This window comes from Hemiscyllium ocellatum, chromosome 15, assembly GCF_020745735.1.
Source record: "Hemiscyllium ocellatum isolate sHemOce1 chromosome 15, sHemOce1.pat.X.cur, whole genome shotgun sequence".
NCBI lineage: Eukaryota > Metazoa > Chordata > Chondrichthyes > Orectolobiformes > Hemiscylliidae > Hemiscyllium > Hemiscyllium ocellatum.
The window spans coordinates 51,521,918-51,545,188 of record NC_083415.1 but is presented as its reverse complement, the minus strand read 5'-3'; the positions used below and the strand labels follow the sequence as shown (position 1 = coordinate 51,545,188).

Here is a 23,271-nt window from a genome sequence, read left to right as displayed (position 1 = left end):
AAAATAGGATGAAATGTAACAAATGACTTTATTTTCATATGACTTATTTTTCCTCTCTTTTTTGTTTTTTTTTGTTGCTCTATTCAATTTACTTCAGAACAAATATCATCTTTTTAAATAGTGATGGCAACCTTTACACCACAAGCTGAGAAAATAATATTCATTGTCATGACCTAACTGAACCTCATTTTATTTTTCATCAATATTTAGAACAAAGTATAAAAAAGAGGCTGCATTAGGGCCTATATGGCACAACAAAGTGAAGTGAGATAATAATTTCAAATGTCGTCTCAAAGCGCTGTTGTGACTGAAAATAGCTTATTTTTTCAGCAGCCTTTAAATTCCTACGCCCAACCCCCCCCCACCCTCCCTTTCTGTCTATGTATTTGTCAATCTGCATGTATGCATGCTTTCCTGTTCTTATAATCTTGGCTGCAATGCAGAAAGATGCTCCCTGAAACAAGGTAGCAGCAGCTGTACAGCTTTTTGCTGCAAACCAATCATCTCTTACTATGTAGTGTTTAACCAATAGCAGCACAGAATAGGTTAAAGATTGACAATTGCTGTAGCCGGACTCAGAAAGGCCTTCTGGAAATTTCCTCCATCTTTGTTCTACCAAAACAAGGTAAATTCAGCCAAGCTGATGAACTTTATGTATTTTTAGTGTTTAAAAGAAGGTATGATACTCTCTGTCGTTTATGTAACATACACTACATGGCTAAAACGAAGCAATTTATGCAGTTTTGTTAGCAATGTTGTATTTGGTGCTGATGGGATCTGCTGTTCAAGCTGTGAGACAAGAACAGAGAGCCCAGTGCATTGACTTATTATGCCCAGGACCCTTCTTCTATGATACGTTGTCAGCTCTATTCTCCATTATTTTATTGTTACAATAGCTAGAACAAAAACACAAAAAAAATGTTTTAAAGTGATTAAAATACTGATGCAATTCAGTGGCTTGGAGAAACAAATGTCATGCCCAAGGTAAAAAGCTGGTTCAAACCGGTCTGAGCAAGTCTGCCATTGCTGCATCAACAATACAGCTGCTTTTTCTTTAAATATTTCAAGCCCACAGAATGGGAGTTATAGTTGTGCTGCAAGAATTTGGGCTACATTTGAACAAGATTAATTTGACATGTTGAATTTACAGCCAAAAGTGTTTTCTACAATAGATCATTGGTATTAATGCCAGTTAGAATCCCAAAGTGATGTTCTAATGGTATTGTTTTTCATTTGTGTGAAATAGTTCTTGAAGTGTTGGTTTCATTCAGCACACTGGCTGCCTTGCAGTGCAGAGTGATGCAGTTATTTTTTTGTTGATTAATAGACTTAATTGTATCCTAAGTGGCTCTGTTGTAAAGGATTGCAGGCTTGACAATTGCCAGAGTGATTATGAAGAGTGCCACCATTTTAGGCACAGATAGGAGCGGACGGACAGTGCCAGGTTCCATTTTTGGTCTTTACATATGTAAACAGTGTGTTTAGGACAAGTAAATGGTTGATAATGGCATATGCATGGGAAACTGAACTATGTCACAGCAATCAGGATTTCTGCGCTTTTTTAAAAATAAAACCTGACATTTTCTAGGCAAAATCATTAATCAACATTTATATTCACATATTTCCAAAACTAAGTGAAAATTTGCTTATTAATTGGGGATTTGATATAATTTGTCTTGGCTAGATGAACGATACAAGGCCGTTACTTCTGTCGAGAAGTTTCTAAAGAATCTTAGAATACACTTTTCAGTTTGCATGAAGTATTAATGGTACTGTTGTAAGGTGATAAATGGCTAGCACTCTTCTGCTACAAAGTATCTTTGTAATTGATTGATTGAGTTGCATGATGCTGTTATTCTCTGTTTACTATCTTCACGATCTTCTTGAATATGAATGTAGACTGCTTAGTTTCACTGCCAACGAAATTAGGTCTGTAGATGGTAAGTTTTTGCTATTTCAATTTTAAAAATTTGTATATACAGTGTTGTCAAAAAGAAAGACATAGATCAGGTTTAGACCAGTGGTTTGAAGTTCAGCTGATTTACATAATCCATGTATTGTGCTAAATATTCACTGTGGGGAATGTTGTGTACGTTGTACTGAGATGTGGGAATGCTGCCGGTTAAATCTTGAGGTCCATATTCTAAATGTGACCTCTGCCTCCACCCACCCTAAATATAAACTGCAAGTTTGTTTCTTCAGCCAGGCTCATTTATACTGGTTTTCAATCCTACAAACTAGTCTCTCCTCGCTCTCTATTGTGTACTGAATGTTTGTGAGTTATAAATGTTTCAGTATCCCATTACATCATTTTTGCAGAATAAAATTACACATGATTCTTCAGATGACTGATGTAGGGGATATAGAATCATAGAATTCCTACAGTGTGGAAACAGGCCCTTTGGTCCAACAAGTCCACACCAACCCTCTGAAGAGTAACCCATCCAGACCCATTCCCCGACCCTATTATCTGATATTTACCTTGGCAAATGCAGCTAACCAAACATCCCTGAACACTATGGGCAATTTAGCATGATCAATACATTGATTATGGTATTTATCATACCAAGTGAGTTATAACATGAGTTAAGGACACTAGACAACTAGAGAGTAACAGATGGTTATTTCCATTTTTGCAAGTAGGGCGATTTTTATTATGTTTGTTCTTGTTTTGATATACTTAATACACAAGTATAATTCATTAAGCCTTATAATTTGGGAGAACAATCAATAGAAGACATGTTGGAGAAGACCAGATCAAAAAAGTAAACAAGTGTATTTTTCATGTAGCCTGCTGCATAAGTATCTTTTTAAGACGAGTATTACAGTTCATTTGAGTCATTGTCTTTTTCATATCATTTTCCATCTCCCTGCAACATTCTTTTTGCTGCTATGAGTTCTGACTCATGGTGGAAGATGAGTTTAGTAAGAGTTGCCAGTACCTTGCCAAATGATGATTCTGAAACTTTCATTGTAACAAATTACTAAACATTCTTTTGTGGGCAACTACAGAGTGGGTTGTCCCCCTTTTATACTTCGCATCCAATGCACAACCCACAGGATTACACCTTCCAGCTGGCAGGCAATACTTGTTACTCATTTCTAATGTGTTTCTGCTTTGCTCAGTAATAACTTTGTGTAGCTGACACCAGGTACTTGCCTCAGTTATCAGGGAATTTCTTCTGTCCTCTACCAACAGTCATGTCATGTTTCTTCCTGCCCTTGGCCATAACAGAACACATCTTGCAGAATCTGCAAGATGGTTGCAGGATATGTCTATTTGTGTAGAGTCCTGCTCCTTCCCACATTGTGCTATAGTAGCTTGCAAAGCAACCTCTTCTATTTACTGACCACATCAAGGTGCTGTCTGTATATGATATTTACTGACTGTAGGGAAACCTGGAACCTGTTTCTTCCCCTGCCTTCTTTCACGTAGTACCATGAAGCACATTAACCTTGTATCCAGAAAGAAATGCTAGTTAGCTATTAGTCTAGAAAAAAATGGACTGTCTACAATGCAACCATTTAGACCCTGATATCCGCAGCACAGATCTGGGAGTTTGGGAGATTCTGCTTGTATTTTTGCTTCCAAGTTGGGCAAATTTTCAAGCATGTCACACTGATCTTGTTTGGGGTGTGGTTAGGATGGGAGGGGGACTTTTCACAAATCATGGAATCTTTATTCTAAGAGTGTGGACAAGATGGAGTCAGTCCCATCCCTACCAGACGCAGATTGAAGGCAGCCGATGGTCTGCGGAGATGAGCTGCTTTCTTGAAAAGAACTTGCTTCATTCTCTGTGATTTTTTTTTGATCCAGTTGTTTCTTCATCATCAGGTCCTCCATTCTCCCATCTCCATTCCCTTATGTACCAATTCATGCCTGTCCAGTTACTATTCCAGTAGATTCTCATTGCCTCTGGTTAACCTTATGATCCCCTTTACACCATTGATGCCAACTTGCTCAGTAACCCCTAATGCAGACATTAGCAGCTACGATGAGATACAGTAAAATAAATTTCTGAATATTTCTGGAGCTCACCATGATTTGTCAAAGTCACAAAGCACATTTAAAAGCCTCATACTTCATCTGTTATCAAGCCAAATAGACTTGTATTCATGACTCCGATCAAAGACTGCTAAATCTTTCGTAACCTCTAAGAAGTATCAATGCAATTGATCTTACCCCCCATTGCCACTCCCCAAAAAGTTAGTTGTAGAAAATATTCAAGCATTACTAATACTATAGTTATGGCATTTAGGGTCATGTAAGGAAACAGCCATTGAAACTTCCAGAATACTTTTTTTAACTCTCCACAACATGAGCAGGTGGTTCTTGCCCCCCTCCTCCACAACCAGTTTTTAAGGGTTGCTCATTTAAATAATCGACAATTCAACAAACGTGGTGTACCATTCAAGGGCATTAATAACTTCAATATGTGTTTGTATCATCAGTGGTCTAGAATATCGTCTTTGCTCCAGTGAACATGATTTCTATTTTGAAATCAACACTTTCTTGGTTCTTGTCACCATTTTGGAGGGTCCAAAGAGCCTCCATTCTGCCAAGGTCCAGGCCTCAGACTCTAGTCATTATAGACTCCAGTCGACTGCTATTATTGCAAAGTATAAATACCTTGCATCTTCTCAGTAAAACTATTTAAGCCTCCCTTTTGATCTTTAACAATCACACCACTAGGTTCACCATCTGATAGGCTTCAGAGCAGGTCACACTGAACCTTTTAAAGATAAAAACTTAAAAAGAGATGGCACCAAAATACAATTTTATAGACCTCTTACAAGCCTGAAGGAAGTGGCAAACAAAGTTAGACCCCATCCTTTTTGAGTATTAGGATGGTGGATTTGAGGAAGGGTCCTGACATTGCCCTGCTCTTGTTTGTCATCCACGGTGACAAATACAGGCAGCACCTGAGACATCTTAGAAAGATTAAGACTAATTGTATGAAAATTGTTGTAACTATGGAGTAATGACATTGTGATTTTTGTCCAGCTAAATATTTTCTGTGCATGATAGTGAGATATTTAACTGACTTTCTCAGCAGAATAACTACATTTTTTCTTTTGTTAGAATGTTTTCTTGGATTTGACATCTAGGGAAGGAATTCAGAGCTTGGGATCTACACAAGTGCAATCCCAGCCAATAATAAAAGCAGTTGGCAAATCAGGAACATGCAAATAGCTTGAATCGGCGGATTACAGAAATCTCTGTGGGTTGAAAGAGGCCAGAGAGGGGTTTGAAAACCAGGATGATGATTTGATGATCGAGAGCCAATTTATGTCACCTAGCCAAGAGATGGATGAATGAACTTCGTGTGCAGTTTGGATGAGGTTTGCAGGAGGTGGTAGATAGGAGGCCAGTTTGGGAAATGTTGGAATAATTGGGTCTGTACTTACTTTATTAAAACTGAGATAGAACTAGTTGATCATAACTGTGGATAGGATATGGGTATAAAGCTCACTACCATGTATGGCGCAATAACAAACATCCAGTTCAACCTCATTGGAAAGGAAGAGGAATGGAATTGACACCTTGAGGATGGATTTTTGAAATGAGAGTCTGAACATTACCTCATTATTTACATGCCCATTTTCTTTTTTAAAAAAGGAGGCAAAGCAATCCAAGTGCATTTCGTGGCAATTCATTTTGTACGCCTAGAGCTTAAAACAGGCACCGTGGGCGGCACGGTGGCACAGTGGTTAGCACTGCTGTCTCACAGTGCCTGAGACCCGGGTTCAATTCCCGACTCAGGCGACTGACTGTGTGGAGTTTGCACATTCTCCCCGTGTCTGCGTGGGTTTCCTCCGGGTGCTCCGGTTTCCTCCCACAGTCCAAAGATGTGCGGGGCAGGTGAATTGGCCATGCTAAATTGCCCGTAGTGTTAGGTAAGGAGTAAATGTAGGGGTATGGGTGGGTTGCGCTTCGGCGGGTCGGTGTGGACTTGTTGGGCCGAAGGGCCTGTTTCCACACTGTAATGTAATGTAATCTAATCTAATCTAATTTCAGCAGGCTATACTCTTGTTTGATCAAAATTTAACTTTAAATGTCTCTTTAATCATTTAAAGATACTTCTAACCATGAACTTGTTTAGATGTGGTATGACACACCCCTGGAGCAGGTCAGACTTGAACCCAGGCCTTCTGGCCCAGATCTCAGGCCACTGTAACTGTGCCACAAGAACCTTTTTTATGTTTGATATGTTTACTGGCAGCAGGTCTGAAAGGCTATAGTGAGTTTTGAGAAGATTTGTAGCTCGGGTTGAGGTTCTGGATATGGGTTTGCTTACTGAGCTGGAAGATTCATTTCCAGACACTTCTTCACCTTACTAGGTAACATCTTCAGTGGGCCTCCGGGCGAAGCAGTGTACATGATTCCTGCTTTCTACTTATATGTTTGTGTTTCTTTGGATTGGTGATGTCATTTCCCGTTCTTTTTTTCCCTCGGGGTGGAAGGTGGGGTCTAACTCTGTTTGTTGATAGAGTTCCGGCTGGAATGCCATTCTTCTAGGAATTCTCATGCATGTTTCTGTTTGGCTTGTCCTCGGATGGATGTGTTGTCCCAGTCAAAGTAGTATCCTTACATACAGATAAAGAAGGACACTAGTGAGAGAGAGAGAGACATGTTTTATGATTTGTTGGTGTTCATATTTCCAGGTGGCTAGTTTTCTGCCTGTTTGTCCAATGTAGTATTTTTTACAGTCCTTGCATGGTATTTTGTAAGTGACATTAGTTTTGTTTGTTGTCTGCATAGGAACTACGCGAACAGAGGAAAATCACCTATGCTGTGTATTCAAGTTAGAGCCCATCTACCACCCACTGAAAAAAGAACAGGAAATGACATCACCAACCCAAAGAAACCCAAACATATAAATAGAAAGCAGGAATCATGTACACTGCTTCGCCTGAGGCACATTGAAGATGTTACCTAGTAGGGTGACAAAATGTCTGGAAATGAACCTCCCAACTCAGCGAGCAAACCTACATCCAGAATCTGAAAGGCTTTAAATTGGGCTACAAGCTGAAGTGTCAATTTGCTTCACTTGTACTCGCCGCTTTATTCAGAAAGCTTTCAGTTAATATTCGACTCCAGGACTTGAGTACTGTAGTGTGTTTGCATTGTCAGACAGATCTCTATTTTTGGATTTAAAGAAAAAGCATTTAAAAACTGAGGTCTGATCTGCTAGTTAAAGATTGACATGAAAACCCAATGTGATATTTGAGGGAGAGCAGGAGAACTTTAGACATTTTCTAATCAACCTATTCAGTAATGTGATTGTACATTCGTGGAGCAAGTGGAACTTGAAACCGAAGTATCCTAGCTCAGAGGAGCTACCAAAGCCCTTAGGGAGAGTTTTACCAGTGTATTGACAAAGTCTATCCTTTATTGTCCCCACCAAAACAGATCAACTGATCGTTTAGATCAGTTCTCAAAATATTTACAACACCAGGGACATGTTTGTTTTAAATGTTATTTTTATCTGTCTGAACCAGCATTTATTGTCCCTTCCTAATTGTCCAGATGGCAGTTAAGATCCAGCTGTGGATCTGGAGTCACATGTAGGCCAAACCAGGTGAGGGCCACAGATTTCCTTCCCTCTGGAATGTAAGTGAACCAGATTGTACTTCGTGCCAGTTGGCAGTGGTTTCATGGCCATTGTTAAACACTTAATTCCACTTTTTTTTAAAATTGATTTCAAATTCCATCATCTGCCACGGTGTGATTTTAAACCTGGGAGTCTAGAACATTACCTAGGTCTCTAAGATTAATCGTCTGGTGACCATACCATTAAGCCATTGCCTCCCCAAACTGAGTAAATGATTGGAGCAATGGCCTGACAAGGCCCAAGTTTCTGGGTCTTAAACTATCTGAGGCACATGGTTGATGAATGGGTTTTAATTTTCCAAAATTCCCTAGATTCAGGGAAATTTCTGTCAGTGCGAAATTGGTGGATGGTTTGTGAAAGGGGAGGGAGGCAAGAAGTGGCAACTGCACAATAGTCAGCATAACCGTGAAAATGTTAACTATTATTCAAGGCATTACAGCAGGGGACTTGGAAAAATTCGAGGTAATCAACCAGACTGAACATAGTTTTGTGAAACAGTAATATTGCTGTGGATACAGGGAAATAGGTTGATGTACTGAACTTAAATTTCCAGAGGCATTTGATAAGGAGCCACATCAAAGATTATTACAGAAAATACAAGGTGATGGTACAGCTGGTAACATTATCTTGGATAGAAGATTGTTTCTTGTTACCTAGCCAAAATAGGCATAAATGGGTCATTTCTTTGGTTGGCAGTAAGTTGCATGCCACAGAAATCAGTGTGGAGGCCTTAATGTTTTTTTTGAATTTATTGTGATGACTTGGATGAAGAGAACCGAGGTCTGGTTGATAGTGAAGTTGCTGGTGACACAAAGATAGGTCGGATTGGAGGTTGTGAAATGGACATAAGGAGTCTGCAGAGGTGCCCAGATGGGTTAAACATTTGAGCAAAGATCATCTGGCAAATTGGATGTACATTGTGAGAAAATGTGAAACTATATTTTTGGCAGGAAGATTGAAACGAAAACATTATCTAATTAAGTAATTTCAAAGCACTGAGAGGCGGAGGGATTTGGGTGTTCTGCTTGAATTGTGAAAAGTTAGTATGCAAATACAACAAGTAATTTTAATTAGAAAAGCTAATGGAATGTTTTATCCATTTAAAAGGGGTTTTGAATACAAAAGCGGGAAAGTTATGAATCAGTTACAGTGTTGGTGAGGGCACTTTTGGACCTTTTTATACAATATTAGTCAGAGAATGTCTATTCGACTAATGCGTGGAATGGACATGTTGCCTTAGAAAAGGGTGGACAGGCTGGGTTTGAACCTGTTAAAATTTTAGAAATGGAACAGGCAATTTGATTGAAGCAGCATAGAACATCTTTTGGGGTATCGGTAGAGTGAATGTGAAAAGGTAACGTTCTCATTTTGGGAGAATCTGGAACTGGGAGTCACTGTTTAAAAGATAGAGTTGCCCATTTAGGCAAAGAAAAGATTGTTTTTCTTTCACAGGTGACTTTGAAACTCTGCTTTCACTAGTATTTGAGGAAGAAAGTCAGAGTAATACAATGAAACAGCATGGAAACAGAACTTTGTTCCAACCAGTCCATGCTAAACATAATCCCAAACCAAACTAGTCCCATTTGCCTCCTCCTGGCCTACATCCCTCCAAACCTTTCCTATTCATGTATCCATCCAAATGTCTTTGAAACGTTACAATTGTACCCGCATCCACTAGTTCCTTAGGAAATTCATTCCACATGCATACCAACCTCTTTAAAAAGGGCATGAGGCAAATATTTTATAAAATTTCTCTCTACTCACCTTTAAAAATGAGCCCCTAGTCTTGAAATTCCCCATTTAAGGGAAAAGGCCACTATCTTTGTCTCTGATGATTTCATACACTTCTATAAGTCACCTCTCAACCTCCTGTGCTCTAGTGAAAAAGGTCTCACCTTCAATGTTTTTAAGGCAGAAGCAGATAGATTCTTAAAAGCAAGTGGGTAAAAGGTGTCAGATGGAGATGGGAATGTAGAGTAATCAGATCAGTCATGATGTTGTTTAGTGGTGGAATGGGCTCGAGGCAGTCAAGAGCATTCTCCACCTTCAAGTTAGTATGTTGATCTGTTTGTGGGAGCCTGCTGTGGACTGCTGTGTTTGCTGATGTGACAACAGTCTCTAGACATCACATGAATGCAGTGAATTGTTGGTGTTTCTTTGGGGGAGGGGGGCATCAAGTTACAATCCAAATAAAAATTTGTTTGTTATAGAGTCATAGGCATAGAGATGCACAGCAAGGAAACACACCCTTCTGTCCAGCATGTAGACATTGGGCCACTTCAAACTGATGCTAGAAGCCTAGTGAGGGGAGATAAGGAAATAGCAGGAGAACTTAACAAGTACTTTGCGTCAGTTTTCACAGTGGAAGACATGAGTAATATCCCAACAATTACAGGGAGTCAGGGGGCTGAGTTGAGTATGGTTGCCATTACAAAAGAGAGAGTGCTAGAAAAGCTAAGAGGTCTTAAAATTGATAAATCTCCTGGCCCCGATGTGATACATCCTAGAGTTCTGAGAGAGGTGGCTGAGGAAATAGCGGAGGCATTGGTTGAGATCTTTCAAGAGTCACTGGAGTCAGGGAAAGTCCCAGATGATTGGAAGATCGCTGTTGTAACCCCCTTGTTCAAGAAAAGATCAAGACAAAAGATGGAAAATTATCGGTCAATTAGCCTAACCTTGGTTGTTGGTAAAATTCTAGAATCCATCATTAAGGATGAGGTTTCTAAGTTCTTGGAAGAGCAGAGTCTGATTAGAACAAGTCAAAATGGATTTAGTAAGGGGAGGTCATGCCTAACAAACCTTTGGAATTCTTTGAAGAGGTGACAAATAGGTTAGACCAGGGAAACCCAATGGATGTGGTCTATCTAGACTTCCAAAAAACCTTTTGATAAGGTGCCACACGGGAGGCTGCTGAGCAAGGTGAGGGCCCATGGTGTTCGAGGTGAGCTACTGGGATGGATTGAGGATTGGCTGTCTGACAGAAGGCAGAGAATTGGGATAAAAGGTTCTTTTTCGGAATGGCAGCTGGCGACAAGAGGTGTCCCACAGGGTTCAGTGTTGGGGCCGCAGCTGTTCACATTATATATTAATGATCTGGATAAAGGGACTGGGGGCATTCTAGCGAAGTTTGCAGATGATACGAAGTTAGGTGGACAGGCAGGTAGTACTGAGGAAGTGGGGAGGCTGCAGAAGGATCTAGACAGTTTGGGAGAGTGGTCCAGAAATTGATTGATGGAATTCAACGTGAGCAAATGCGAGATCTTGCACTTTGGAAAAAAGAATAAAAGCATAGACTACTTTCTAAACGGTGAGAAAATTCGTAAAGCCAAAGTACAAAGGGATCTGGGAGTGCTAGTCGAGGATTCTCTAAAGGTAAACATGCAGGTTGAGTCTGTGATTAAGAAAGCGAATGCAATGTTATCACTTATCTCAAGAGGGTTGGAATATAAAAGCAGAGATGTGCTACTGAGACTTTATAAAGCTCTGGTTAGGCCCCATTTGGAGTACTGTGTCCAGTTTTGGTCCCCACACCTCAGGAAGGACATACTGGCACTGGAGCATGTCCAGCGGAGATTCACCCGGATGATCCCTGGAATGGTTGGTCTAACATACGAGGAAAGGCTGAGGATCCTGGGATTATATTCATTGGAGTTTAGAAGATTAAGGGGAGATTTAATAGAAACTTACAAGATAATACATGGCTTGGAAAGGATGGACGCTGGGAAATTGATTTCCGTTAGGCGAGGAGACTAGGACCCGTGGGGACAGCCTTAGAATTAGAGGAGTTCAATTCAGAACAGAAATGCAGAGACATTTTTTCAGCCAGAGAGTGGTGGGCCTGTGGAATTCATTGCCGCGGAGTGCAGTGGAGGCCGGGATGCTAAATGTCTTCAAGGCAGAGATTGATAAATTCTTGATGTCACAAGGAATTAAGGGCTACAGGGAGAATGCTGGTAAGTGGAGTTGAAATGCCCATCAGCCATGATTGAATGGTGGAGTGGACTCGATGGGCCGAATGGCCTTACTTCCACTCCTTTGTCTTATGGTCTTGTCCATGCTGACCAGATATCCCAATCCAATCTAGTCCCACCCATCAGCACTCGGCCCATATCCCTCCAAACCTTTCCTACTCATATGCCAATCTAGATGCCATTTTAAATGCTGCAATTGTGCTAGCTTCCATACTTCCCCGGCAGCTCATTTTTATACACAATACCCTCTGCTTGAAAAGGTTGCCCCTTAGGTCTCTTTTATATCTTTGCCCTCTTAGTCTAAACCTGTGCCCTCTAGTTCTGGACCCTCCCCGCCCCCCCCCCCCCCCCCCCCCCCCACTTAATCTATAAATAAATAAAGATCTATTTATCCTATCCATGCCTCTCATGATTTTATAAACCTCCATAAGGTCACCCCTCAGCCCCTGAGGGCTCCAGGGAAAACATCCCCAGCCTATTCACCTTCACCCTGTAGCTCAAATCCTGCAACCCTGGCAACATCCTTGTAAATCTTTTCCGAACCCTTTCAAGTTTCACAACATCTTTCCGATAGGAAGGAGATCAGAATTGCACGCAATATTCCAACAGTAGCCTAACCAATGTCCTGTACAGCCACAGCATGACCTTCCAACACCTGTACTCAATACTCTGACCAATAAAGGAAAGGGTCGGTATTGGGTCCACTGCTGTTCGTCATTTTTATAAACGACCTGGATGAGGGCATAGAAGGGTGGGTTAGTAAATTTGCAGATGACACTAAGGTTGGTGGAGTTGTGGATAGTGACGAAGGATGTTGTAGGTTACAGAGACATAGATAAGCTGGGCTGTGTGGGGACAAGTGTGAGGTGATTCACTTTGGTCGGAGTAACCGGAATGCAAAGTACTGGGCTAATAGTAAGACTCTTGGTAGTGTAGATGAGCAGAGAGATCTCCGTGTCCAGGTACATAGATCCTTGAAAGTTGCCACCCAGGTTGACAGGGTTGTTAACAAGTGTTTTAGCTCTTACTAATTGAGGGATTGAGTTCCAGAGCTATGAGGTTATGCTACAGCTGCATAAAACTCTGGTGCGGCCGCATTTAGAATAGTTTGTACAGTTCTGGTCACCACATTACAAGAAGGATGTGGAAGCTTTGGAAAGGGTGCAGAGGAGATTTACGAGGATGTTGCCTGGTATGGAGGGAAGGTCTTACAAGGAAAGGCTGAGGGACTTGAGGCTGTTTTCATTGGAGAGAAGAAGGTTGAGAGGTGACTTAATAGAGACATAAAGGATAATCGGAGGGTTAGATAGGGTGGACAGGGAGAGCCTTTTTCCAAATATGGTGACAGCGAGCACGAGGGGGCATAGCTTTAAATTGAGGGGTGATAAATATAGGATAGATGTGAGAGGTAGTTTCTTTACTCAGAGTAGTAAGGGTATAGAATGCTTTGCCTGCAATGGTAGTAGATGCGCCAACTTTAAGTGCATTTAAGTCGTCATTGGACAAGCATATGGACGTACATGGAATAGTGTAGGTTAGGTGGGCTTCAGATTGTTATGACTGGTCGGTGCAACATCGAGGGCCGAAGGGCCTGTACTGCGCTGTAATGTTCTATGTCCTATACCAAGTGCTGCCTTCACTATCTTATCTAGCTGTGAATCCACTTTCAAGGAGCTATGAACCTACACTCCAAAATCTCTTTGTTCAGCAACACTCCCTAGGACCTTACCATTAAGTGTATAAGTCCTACTAAGATTTGCTATCCCAAAATGCAGCAGCTCGCATTTATCTGAATTAAACTCCATGTGCCACTTCTCAGCCCATTGGCCCATCTGGTCCAGATCTTGTTGTAATCTGAGGTAACCTTCTTCGCTGTCCACTCCACCTCCAATTTCCAAATCATTTATATAAATTATGAAAAGTAATGGACTAAGTACCGATTCTTCTGGCACTCCACTGGTCATAGGCCTGCAGCCTGAAAAACAACCCTCCATCACTACCCTCTGTCTTCTACCTTTTGAGCCAGTTCTGTATCCAAATTGCAAGTTCTCCCTGTATTCCACGAGCTCTCTAAACTTGCTAACCAGTCTCCCATGGCGAACCTTGTTAAATGCCGAAGGTCACATCTACCACTCTGCCCTCATCAGGTAATCCAAGATGAAGGATGGGAAAAATTCCTGGCTGTAACAGCTGCATCTTTTTTTTGAGGTATTTTAGGTGTTGGAGGTGATTTCCTCAAATCCAGAAGCAGTAATTACTGTTTTATATGCTGTTGCACTGTTTTGGATCTTTGGTTATATGATCAACTGGATTGTTTATTTTCATTTTGATTTTGTTGACTTATTGTTACAACCTCTAAAGTTTCGAATTGTGGTGTCCTTGTCATTGGCTGTTTGAAGCATTTCCAATAAATCAATCTTCCCGTTCTTGTCAGGGGAAAGCAAATCAAGTGGTTTGGGTTCTTCAGAGAGAACAAAGTGAGTGCTGTTAAAGTCATAAGTATATTGAATTTGATATGCAAATTCTTAAGCTGGTTGCAATCACGGAATTTTCAGAACAAGCTAATATGTAGGAAAAAAGAAAGTGGCTTTTTTTATCCAAGTACCTTTTTTTTTGTTATTTTCCAGATAGGATAATAGTTTCAAGGTTGATATCTTTCAAATGATCACTAATATAATTGTGAAACCTATCGTGCAAATTTCATTTGAAGTAAGTATTTGATAGTTCAACTAAATGGAACTTCTGTTGGTTCTGTAAGTATTATTGGGAAAAGAACAAGTGTGGTAATTTCCATTATTATACTTAAAAAAAATCCCTCAGTGTATTGGGTGTCAATGCTAATGAGAATTTGTAACAAATTTGATCAAGTGAATGAAGTAAGTTAGCAATTTTTCTTGTAACTTATATTATTGATTGAAATCAACTAAATTTCTAATGATTATGCAGAAATGTTAGCTTTTGTTGGAATCTGAATGAGAAGAAACTGCAGACTCTAATCTTGGTGGGAATATTGTTTATTGGAGTAGGTCAAATGTGAGCAGCTTTACTACAGGCACCAGGTCAAGTGGATTTGGAAAAGGGGCTTAAAATGAAAAAGGTAAACTTCCTGCTTCCTTGTTTACCCTCCTTTTGGTTGTAATTTGAAAAAAATACAATCGCTGATTTAAATGTTCCACTGAATGTACTAGTTTGATCTCAGCTAAAGTATTTACATTCAATTCCAGATGCCATGCTTTAGTAATGATGTGAAGGACTGGAAGGTGTTAAAAGATTGAGATTGATTCCGGGAATAAGAGATTTCAGTTATGAGGATTGATATGAGAAGCACATGTGAAGAGCTCGGAGGGGGTTGATACGTAGGTTTGCAAAGCAAAATGATATGGCAGCAAAATGGGATTATATCCACACGAAGACCGGAAGGGGCAAAGTGGTCAAATACAGACAATAGCAACCATTTCCCCTTTTGATTCTATTTGCTCAAAGAAAACAAAATTAATGTCTCTTTACTGCATGTAGTATTGAGAGAAAAAAAGTAAATGAATTGATGGCATGAATAGAGGTTAACGGGTATAATCTTAAAGCAACTATTGAGACATGGTTATGAAAAATCAAATCTGGGGGTTATATATACATGAATATATAACTTTTCAAAATGATATGCAAGGTGGAAAGTGTGATAGCATGGCTTTCTAAGTATGAGACTGAATAATTATGACAGCAGAACTGATTTTGGATCATAAATTGTAAAATCCATGTGGATTGAGGTTTTAAAAAAAAATAAGAAGAACAAGACACTAGTGATAGTAGTCCAGTTGCTCCACAACCATAGCTACACTTATAGGAGAAAAAATAATTGGTAGCAGTGAGGAAGAATTAATTGTGTACTAAGGACTGTTTGAGATCCAAGTTATGGGATCAGGCTATTTTGGGTCTAGTAATACGTAATGAGGCAAGTTTTTTATTAAATCATGATAGAGTGAAAGTACCCTTGAGGAAATGGTGATCAAAACAGTACAGTTTAGCATTCCCTTTTGAGAGTGAGAAACTTGGGTCATGGCGCCATAAAGGTGCACCGTACAGAAAAAGGCTCAGCTCATTGCGTCTGCACTGTCAAAAAGATCCACTTAACTATTCTAATCCCATTTCCAGCATGTTACCAAAGCCTTGCATGCCTTGGCACCACAAATCTAAAAACTTCTTCAATATTACAATGGATTTTGCTTCTTTCACTCTTACAGCAATCAGTTCTAGATTCCTACCTGCCTCTGGATGGAAAACCTTTTCCTTGCATCTATTCGAAACCACCTGCACCTTGCCTCAAATCTATTCCCCTGGTCTTTTGATTCCTCCATCATAAGAAAACTTTTCTACCTGTCAATGCCTGTCATAATTTTATGCATGGCTGAAAATGTGTTGCTGGAAAAGCTCAGCAGGTCAAGCAGCATCCAAAGAGCAGGAGAATCGACGTTTCGGGCATGAGCCCTTCTTCAGGAATAAGGAGAGTGTGCTAAGCAGGCTAAGATAAAAGGTAGGGAGGAGGGACTTTGGGGAGGGGCGTTGGAAATACGATAGGTGGAAGGAGGTTAAGGTGAGGGTGAGAGTAAGGTGAGGTGAGGGTGCTTTTCCAGTAACACATTTTCAGCTGAATGTTCTAGGATACAAATGCTACGGGAAGGATAGAAAGGAAGGCAAAAGAGGAGGGGGAGTAGCATTTTTTGATAAGGGATAGCATTACAGCTGTGCTGGGGGAGGATATTCCCGGAAATACATCCAAGGAAGTTGTTTGGGTGGAACTGAGATAAGAAAGGGATGATCTCCTTTATTGGGATTGTATTATAGACCCCCCAATAGTCAGAGGGAAATTGAGAAACAAACTTGTAAGGAGATCTGAGCTATCTGTAAGAATAATAGGGTAGTTATGGTAGGGGATTTTAACTTTCCAAACATCGACTGGGACTGCAATAGTGTTAAAGGTTTAGATGGAGAGGAATTTCTTAAGTGTGTACAAGACAATTTTCTGATTCAGTATGTGGATGTACCTACTAGAGAAGGTGCAAAACTTAATGTACTCTTGGGAAATAAGGCAGGGCGGGTGATTGAGGTGTCAGTGTGGGAGCACTGTGGGGCCAGCGACCATAATTCTATTTGTTTTAAAATAGTGATGGAAAAGAACAGACCAGATCTAAAAGTTGAAGTTCTAAATTGGAGAAAGGCCAATTTTGATGGTATTAGGCAACAACTTTCAAAAGCTGATTGGAGGCAGATGTTCGCAGGTAAAGGGATGGCTGGAAAATGGGAAGCCTTCAGAAATTAGATCACAAGAATCCAGAGAAAGTATATTCCTGTCAGGGTGAAAGGGAAGGCTGGTAGGTATAGGGAATGCTGGATGACTAAAGACATTGAGGGTTTAGTTAAGAAAAAGAAAGAAGCATATGTCAGGTACAGGCAGGATAGATTGAGTGAATCCTTAGAGTATAAAGGAAGGAGGAGGGAAATCAGAAGGGCAAAAAGGGGACATGAGATAGCTTTGGCAAATGGAATTAAGGAGAATCCAAAGGGATTTTACAAATATATTAAGGACAAAAGGGTAACTAGGGAGAGAATAGGGCCCCTCAAAGATCAGCAAGGTGGCCTTTGTGCGGAGCCACAGAAAATGGGGGAAGATACTAAATGAATATTTTGCATTGGTATTTAAGGTAGAAAAGGATATGGAAGATATGGACTGCAGGGAAATAGATGGTGACATCTTGCAAAATTTCCAGGTTACAGAGGGGGAAGTGCTGGATGTCTTGAAATGGATAAAGGTGGATAAATCCCCAGGACCTGATCAGGTGTACCCGAGAACTCTGTGGGAAGCTAGAGAAGTGATTGCTGGGCCTCTTGCTGAGGTATTTGTTTCATCGATAGTCACAGGTGAGGTGCCGGAAGACTGGAGGTTGGCTAATGTGGTGCCACTGTTTAAGAAGGGTGGTAAAGGCAAGCCAGGGGACTATAGACCGGTGAACCTGACCTTGGTGGTGGGCAAGTTGTTGGAGGGAATCCTGAGGAACAGGATGTACATGTATTTGGAAAGGCAAGGACTGATTCGGGATAGTCAACATGGCTTTGTGCGTGGGAAATCATGTCTCACAAACTTGGGAGTTTTTTTGATGAGAGCAGAGCAATAGATGTGATCTATATGGACTTCAGTAAGACGTTTTAACGTTCCCCATGGGAGATGGATTAGCAAAGTTAGATCTCATGGAATACAGGGAGAACTAGCCATTTGGATACAGAACTGGCTCCAAGGTAGAAGACAGAGGGTGGTGGTGGAGGGTTGTTTTTCAGTCAGGAGGCCTGTGACCAGTGGAGTGCCACAAGGATCAGTGCTGGGTCCTCTACTTTTTGACATTTACATAAATGATTTGAATGCGAGCATAAGAGGGACAGTTAGTAAGTTTGCAGATGACGCCAAAATTGGAGGTGTAGTGGACAGCGAAGAGGGTTACCTCAGATTACAACAGGATCTGGACCAGATGGGCCAATGGGTCGAGAAGTGGCAGATGGAGTTTAATTCAGATAAATGTGAGGTGCTGCATTTTGGGAAAGCAAAGCTTTGCAGGACTTATACACTTAATGGTAAGGTCCTAGGGAGTATTGCTGAACAAAGAGACCTTGGAGTGCAGGTTCATAGCTCCTTGAAAGTGGAGTGCAGGTAGATAGGAGAGTGAAGGCAGCGTTTGGTATGTTTTCCTTTATTGGTCAGAGTATTGAGTATAGGAGTTGGGAGGTCATGTTGCGGCTGTACAGGACATTGGTTAGGCCACTGTTGGAATATTGCGTGGAATTCTGGTCTCCTTCCTATCGGAAAGATATTGTGAAACTTGACAGGGTTCAGAAAAGATTTTACAAGGCTGTTGCCAGGATTGGAGGGCTTGAGCTACAGGGAGAGGCTGATCAGGCTGGGGCTGTTTTCCCTGGAGTGTCGGAGGCTGAGGGGTGACCTTATAGAGGTTTACAAAATTATGAGGGGCATGGATAGGATAAATAGCCCAAGTCTTTTCCCTGGGGTGGGGGAGTCCAGATCTAGAGGGCATAGGTTTAGGGTGAGAGGGAAAAGATATAAAAGAGACCTAAGGGGCAACATTTTCACGCAGAGTGTGTGGTGTGTGTATGGAATGAGCTGCCAGAGGAAGTGGTGGAGGCTGGTACAATTGCAACATTTAAGAGGCATTTGGATAGGTATATGAATAGGAAGGGTTTGGAGGGATATGGGCTGGATGCTGGCAGTTGGGACTAGATTGGGTTGGGATATCTGGTCGTTTGGACTGAAGGACTGTTTCCTTGCTGTAGGTCTCTGACTTGAAGTGCAATTGGACTTGAAATGTTTCACTCTTTGTCGATTTACCGATGCTGTCAGACCTGCTGAGTTTCTCTAACTTTTTCTGTTTGTTTTTGCAGATGCTATAAATGTGAAATATATTGCTCTGGTTTAACTGTAGGCAATTTAGCGTTTAATAATTGCCTTTGGGAAAATGTTAGCATGTATTATAAAGGATGTAACAGCAGAACATTTAGACACGTATAATATTATCAAACAATGTCCGTATGATTTCATGAAGGGGCAATCATGCTTGACAAATGTATTGGTATTATTTTGAGGAGGTACCAAGCAGGATAGATAAAGGGGAAGCAATGAATGTAGTATATGTGGATTCCTGAATAGTGTTTAAGGTATTGTCCAAAAGGTTGCTTTAATAAGGAAAGTGCCCATGGATGATGAGCCATAATCATGTTGAATGGTGGAGCAGGCTTGAAGGATTGAATCTGAAAATGTGTTGCTGGTTAAAGCGCAGCAGGTCAGGCAGCATCCAAGGAACAGGAAATTCGATGTTTCGGGCAAAAGCCCTTCATCAGGATGGAATGCCTATTCTTGCTCCTAGTTTCTATGTTTCCATGGTGTTGACAGTAGGATTTTTGCATGGAATAAAGAATTAGTTATGCAGCCCTTTGCAGAAGTAACCCATACCCACCTGCATATATTTTAAAATCCAAATTCCAAAAATGATTTTATAATTTATACACTTTTTTTCATCACCGAAGTAAGTGGTTAGTATCTTGAATATACTGTATGTGAGTTGGAGGCAGAGTCCATTATGGCATTTAAAAAGGAATTAGACCAAAACTCAGGAAATTTACAGAGTGGGGGGAGCAACAAGTTCCACAGAGTTAAGTGACTTTCTGATTTTTATGTTTGTGCAATATTCATTACCATGTGGTTTGTTTATTTCTTTATTTGTGTAGTTTGGCCGAGGACCCGCCTAAACAGGAGCAGGAAGAAGAGGAGGAAGAGGAAGAGGACATGGAGATATCAACCAGATCAAGAGGTGGGTAAAAGGAAATCTTTCTTTGTTGTGCACATCTTCTATCTACAGTGACATACAACTTATCTGAAGATGATGAGTTGACTCCATGCAATTGAAGTTATCGATTTTAGTTAAAATTATTGTCCATGGATTATATATGTGATTGTTGCTTCGTGTATATTCTAGTTTTAGAATTTTCCTCTTTCCTAGTTCCTTCATGGCCTTGCTCCTCCCTAGCTGGTTATTCACTAGTAATTTTCACTCCAAGGATGATGGGGATCTGCAACTCGCTGATAAAGTGGCTAGACAGCGAGAAATGATCATCATTTTAAAATGTACTTTGATTTGCATTTGAAGTGCCATTACCTATTGGGCTGTGGACCATGAGCTGTAAGGTGAGATCAGGCTACTTGTCAGCCAGCACAGACCCAATAAGCTGAATGGCTTCCTTCCCGCCTGTAAATACCTGCTTTTCAGTTTTTTTTAAAACCTCCTGAAATCTTTGTGCTGCTTCCATTTCATGCCTGCATGGTTTAAAATTTTTATTAATCCACCATTCACAGTCTTCCTGCAATTGTCTTAAGCCCAAGTCCTAGGACTCTGTCTCCCACTCTTGACCCATTCTTTTAAACTTGCTATCCTTTTGTTCAATGTCTCCTTGTTTCACTCTATTCAGTGTTTTTGATCATTGCTCCTTTGAAGTTCCTTGCAACTATATACTACTTAAAAGGCAGTGTATAAGTTCATCAGAATTTCATTTTTGTGAACAAGATTTCTCAGCTTTGGCCAGACCAATATGGAGAACTTTTAATATCTGCATTTTCCTCTCTTTTTTTGTATCATCTCATTGCCCCTCCTCTGATCAAGTGATTTATTCCTTGTTGTATTACTATCTTAAGTATAGACACTTACAACCTGTAAACTAGAATATTTTCAAAAACAAAGTTGATTATCCCAAGATGTACTCTAAGATACAAGCAGTGAAACTGCCAGTGCTCAATCTCTGAAATAAAGAAATTACTGGAAACACTAAGCCTCTTGTACACCAAGAACTGACCAAGTGGCATTTTTGATGCTGACTACCCTGCTGAATGAATGATTACAGTATTTTCTGCTGTTGTGAATTGCTACAAAATGAATGTTTAATAGTCTGTCAGAAATTCCCTTCTCTGTTATTTTATATAATCAATTAAATTTAATAAGGCACCTGTTGCTAAAACTGTAAAGAGGATTTTCAGATGAAAATGTACCACACAAAACTGCACACCACAACCTTTGGCACTGAAGAAGTCCATGTTCCTATACAGCAAAATAGGGACAGCATTCAGGCTTGAACTGCCAAGTTCTGTGTCATGCTGATGCAACGCAAGGGTCAAGTACAACCTTTTTTAAACCAGATGGAATCCAGTCTTTTCTCCTTTTTACATTTCATTGTGGTTCTATAGTCAAATCCCTCTCATTAATATCCTGGACTGTCACCTTTGACCAGAAACCTAACTGGACCAGTGAATACAAGAGCAAGTCAGAAGATTCTGTGGTGAGTGACTCACCACCTAAGTTCCCAAAACCTTTCAGCATCTACAAGATCCAAGAGTTTGAAAATAAGGCAGACCTCTGTTCAGTCTGGATGCTTGTAGCCCCAATAACACTTCAAGTCCAACACTTTCCACAACAAATTAGCTTAATTGGCGACCAATCCATCACCACAACACACTGTAGAGAAAGTATTATTTGTTTATTAGATGAATTTGCTCAGGCTTCTTCAATGAGAAAATGAGGTCTGCAGATGCTGGAGATCAGAGCTGAAAATGTGTTGCTGGGAAAGCGCAGCAGGTCAGGCAGCATCCAAGGAACAGGAAATTCGACGTTTCGACGATTCCTGATGAAGGGCTTATGCCCGAAACGTCGAATTTCCTGTTCCTTGGATGCTGCCTGACCTGCTGCACTTTTCCAGCAACATATTTTCAGGCTTCTTCAATAGCAGCTTCTAAACCTATGACCTCAATGGCCTAGAAGAACATGGGCAGTATGCACATGGGAATATCACCATGAATGTTTCCTACCAAGTCACAAACTTTTTTGTCTTGGAAATGTATGTTTCAGTTATTAAAATGACTGGATAAAATTCTTCAAATCCTGACATAATACAGTGGTTCTACCTAAACCATATAAAACGCAGTACTTCAAAACACACTGTCCTCAAGGAAAATTAAAGACTGGCACTGAATGCTGGTCAGCAATGCCCTCCTCCTGTGGTTGAATAATTCACATGTTTTAAAAAAAAAATCAACTCTTCATGACTTTGAATTTCACAGACTAGATCTGGAATATCTGAAATATGGGAATAAGCCACTTTCTTAATTTATTTCATTTTGAAACAAATATGTTGCCTTTCAAGTACTTGGTACTTTCCCTGCTAATTTTTAAGTCACATTTTCTTTCCTTCCAGTTCTCAATGTACACAAGGCTAATTTGCTTTTTGAATGCAAACTTTGAATTCAGTTGCAATCTCTCATCCTCTCTCCCTGCATTTTCTGCTTTCAGTACTGACCTATTTTCAGTGTTAGCTGAATGAAACAAAGTCACGCTCCATACTTTTAAGTTATAGTCCTGGAAATAGAAAACTGATTTGTACAAGTTCTGTACAGGTGGCGTTGCAAGAATAGAAAATGTAATTTGGTACTAGTTTACTGACATAAAGTTTGGCCAAACAAATGATTTACATGAAGGACAAAGTGAGGTCTGCAGATGCTGGGCATGAGAGTTGAGAAGTCTGGTCCTGGGACACAGCTGGTCAGGCAGCATACACTGAGCAGGAAAATCGATGTTTCGAGGGTAAGTCCTTCATTTGAGGTTGAAACATCGACTTTCCTGCTCCTTGGATACTGCCTGACTGGCTGTGCTTTCCCAGCACCACACTTTTTGAAATAATTTACCTGTACCTCACTATTGACTGTAAATGTTCCAGACTTCAAAAAAGTGCTGGCTTTCTACTGTTACTGCATAACTTCAATTTTATTTGTATCTGCTATTATACCAAGTGATTGAAATGACTGGGGAAATGTAACATTCATCAATTTTTTTTCAATGCGTTTAAATATTTTTAATTTGGGAGTGAAATTGGATTTGATATTCTGCAAGGTGAGTAGTATTTATGGGGAATGGATTTTGCCATTTTGACGAAACATAAATTCCTTTGTCTTAGTTTTGTCCAGTTTTTAAGAAATCCAGGATTTATGATGGAGGCTGCTATTTTGTTGCAGTTTAATTTTGAAGATGGGATATGCTCTCTGGTCCAAGCCAGGTGTTTATTCAGTGACATTGCTATGAAGAAGGTGC

At 40.4% G+C, this 23,271-nt stretch overlaps 1 protein-coding gene across 8 annotated transcripts in view; it reads left to right on the top strand.

Annotated features, from left to right (window-relative positions):
- zmynd8 (zinc finger, MYND-type containing 8) overlaps nucleotides 1–23,271 on the top strand; it is a 170,478-nt gene that overhangs the window by 57,783 nt on the left and 89,424 nt on the right. For all 8 annotated transcript variants that reach the window (XM_060836462.1, XM_060836465.1, XM_060836466.1 and 5 more), the window contains exon 2: nucleotides 19,871–19,953. In XM_060836462.1, the coding sequence (XP_060692445.1) occupies nucleotides 19,929–19,953 (25 nt within the window). In that variant the 5' untranslated portion in view covers nucleotides 19,871–19,928. The remainder of the gene's footprint in view (nucleotides 1–19,870; nucleotides 19,954–23,271) is intronic.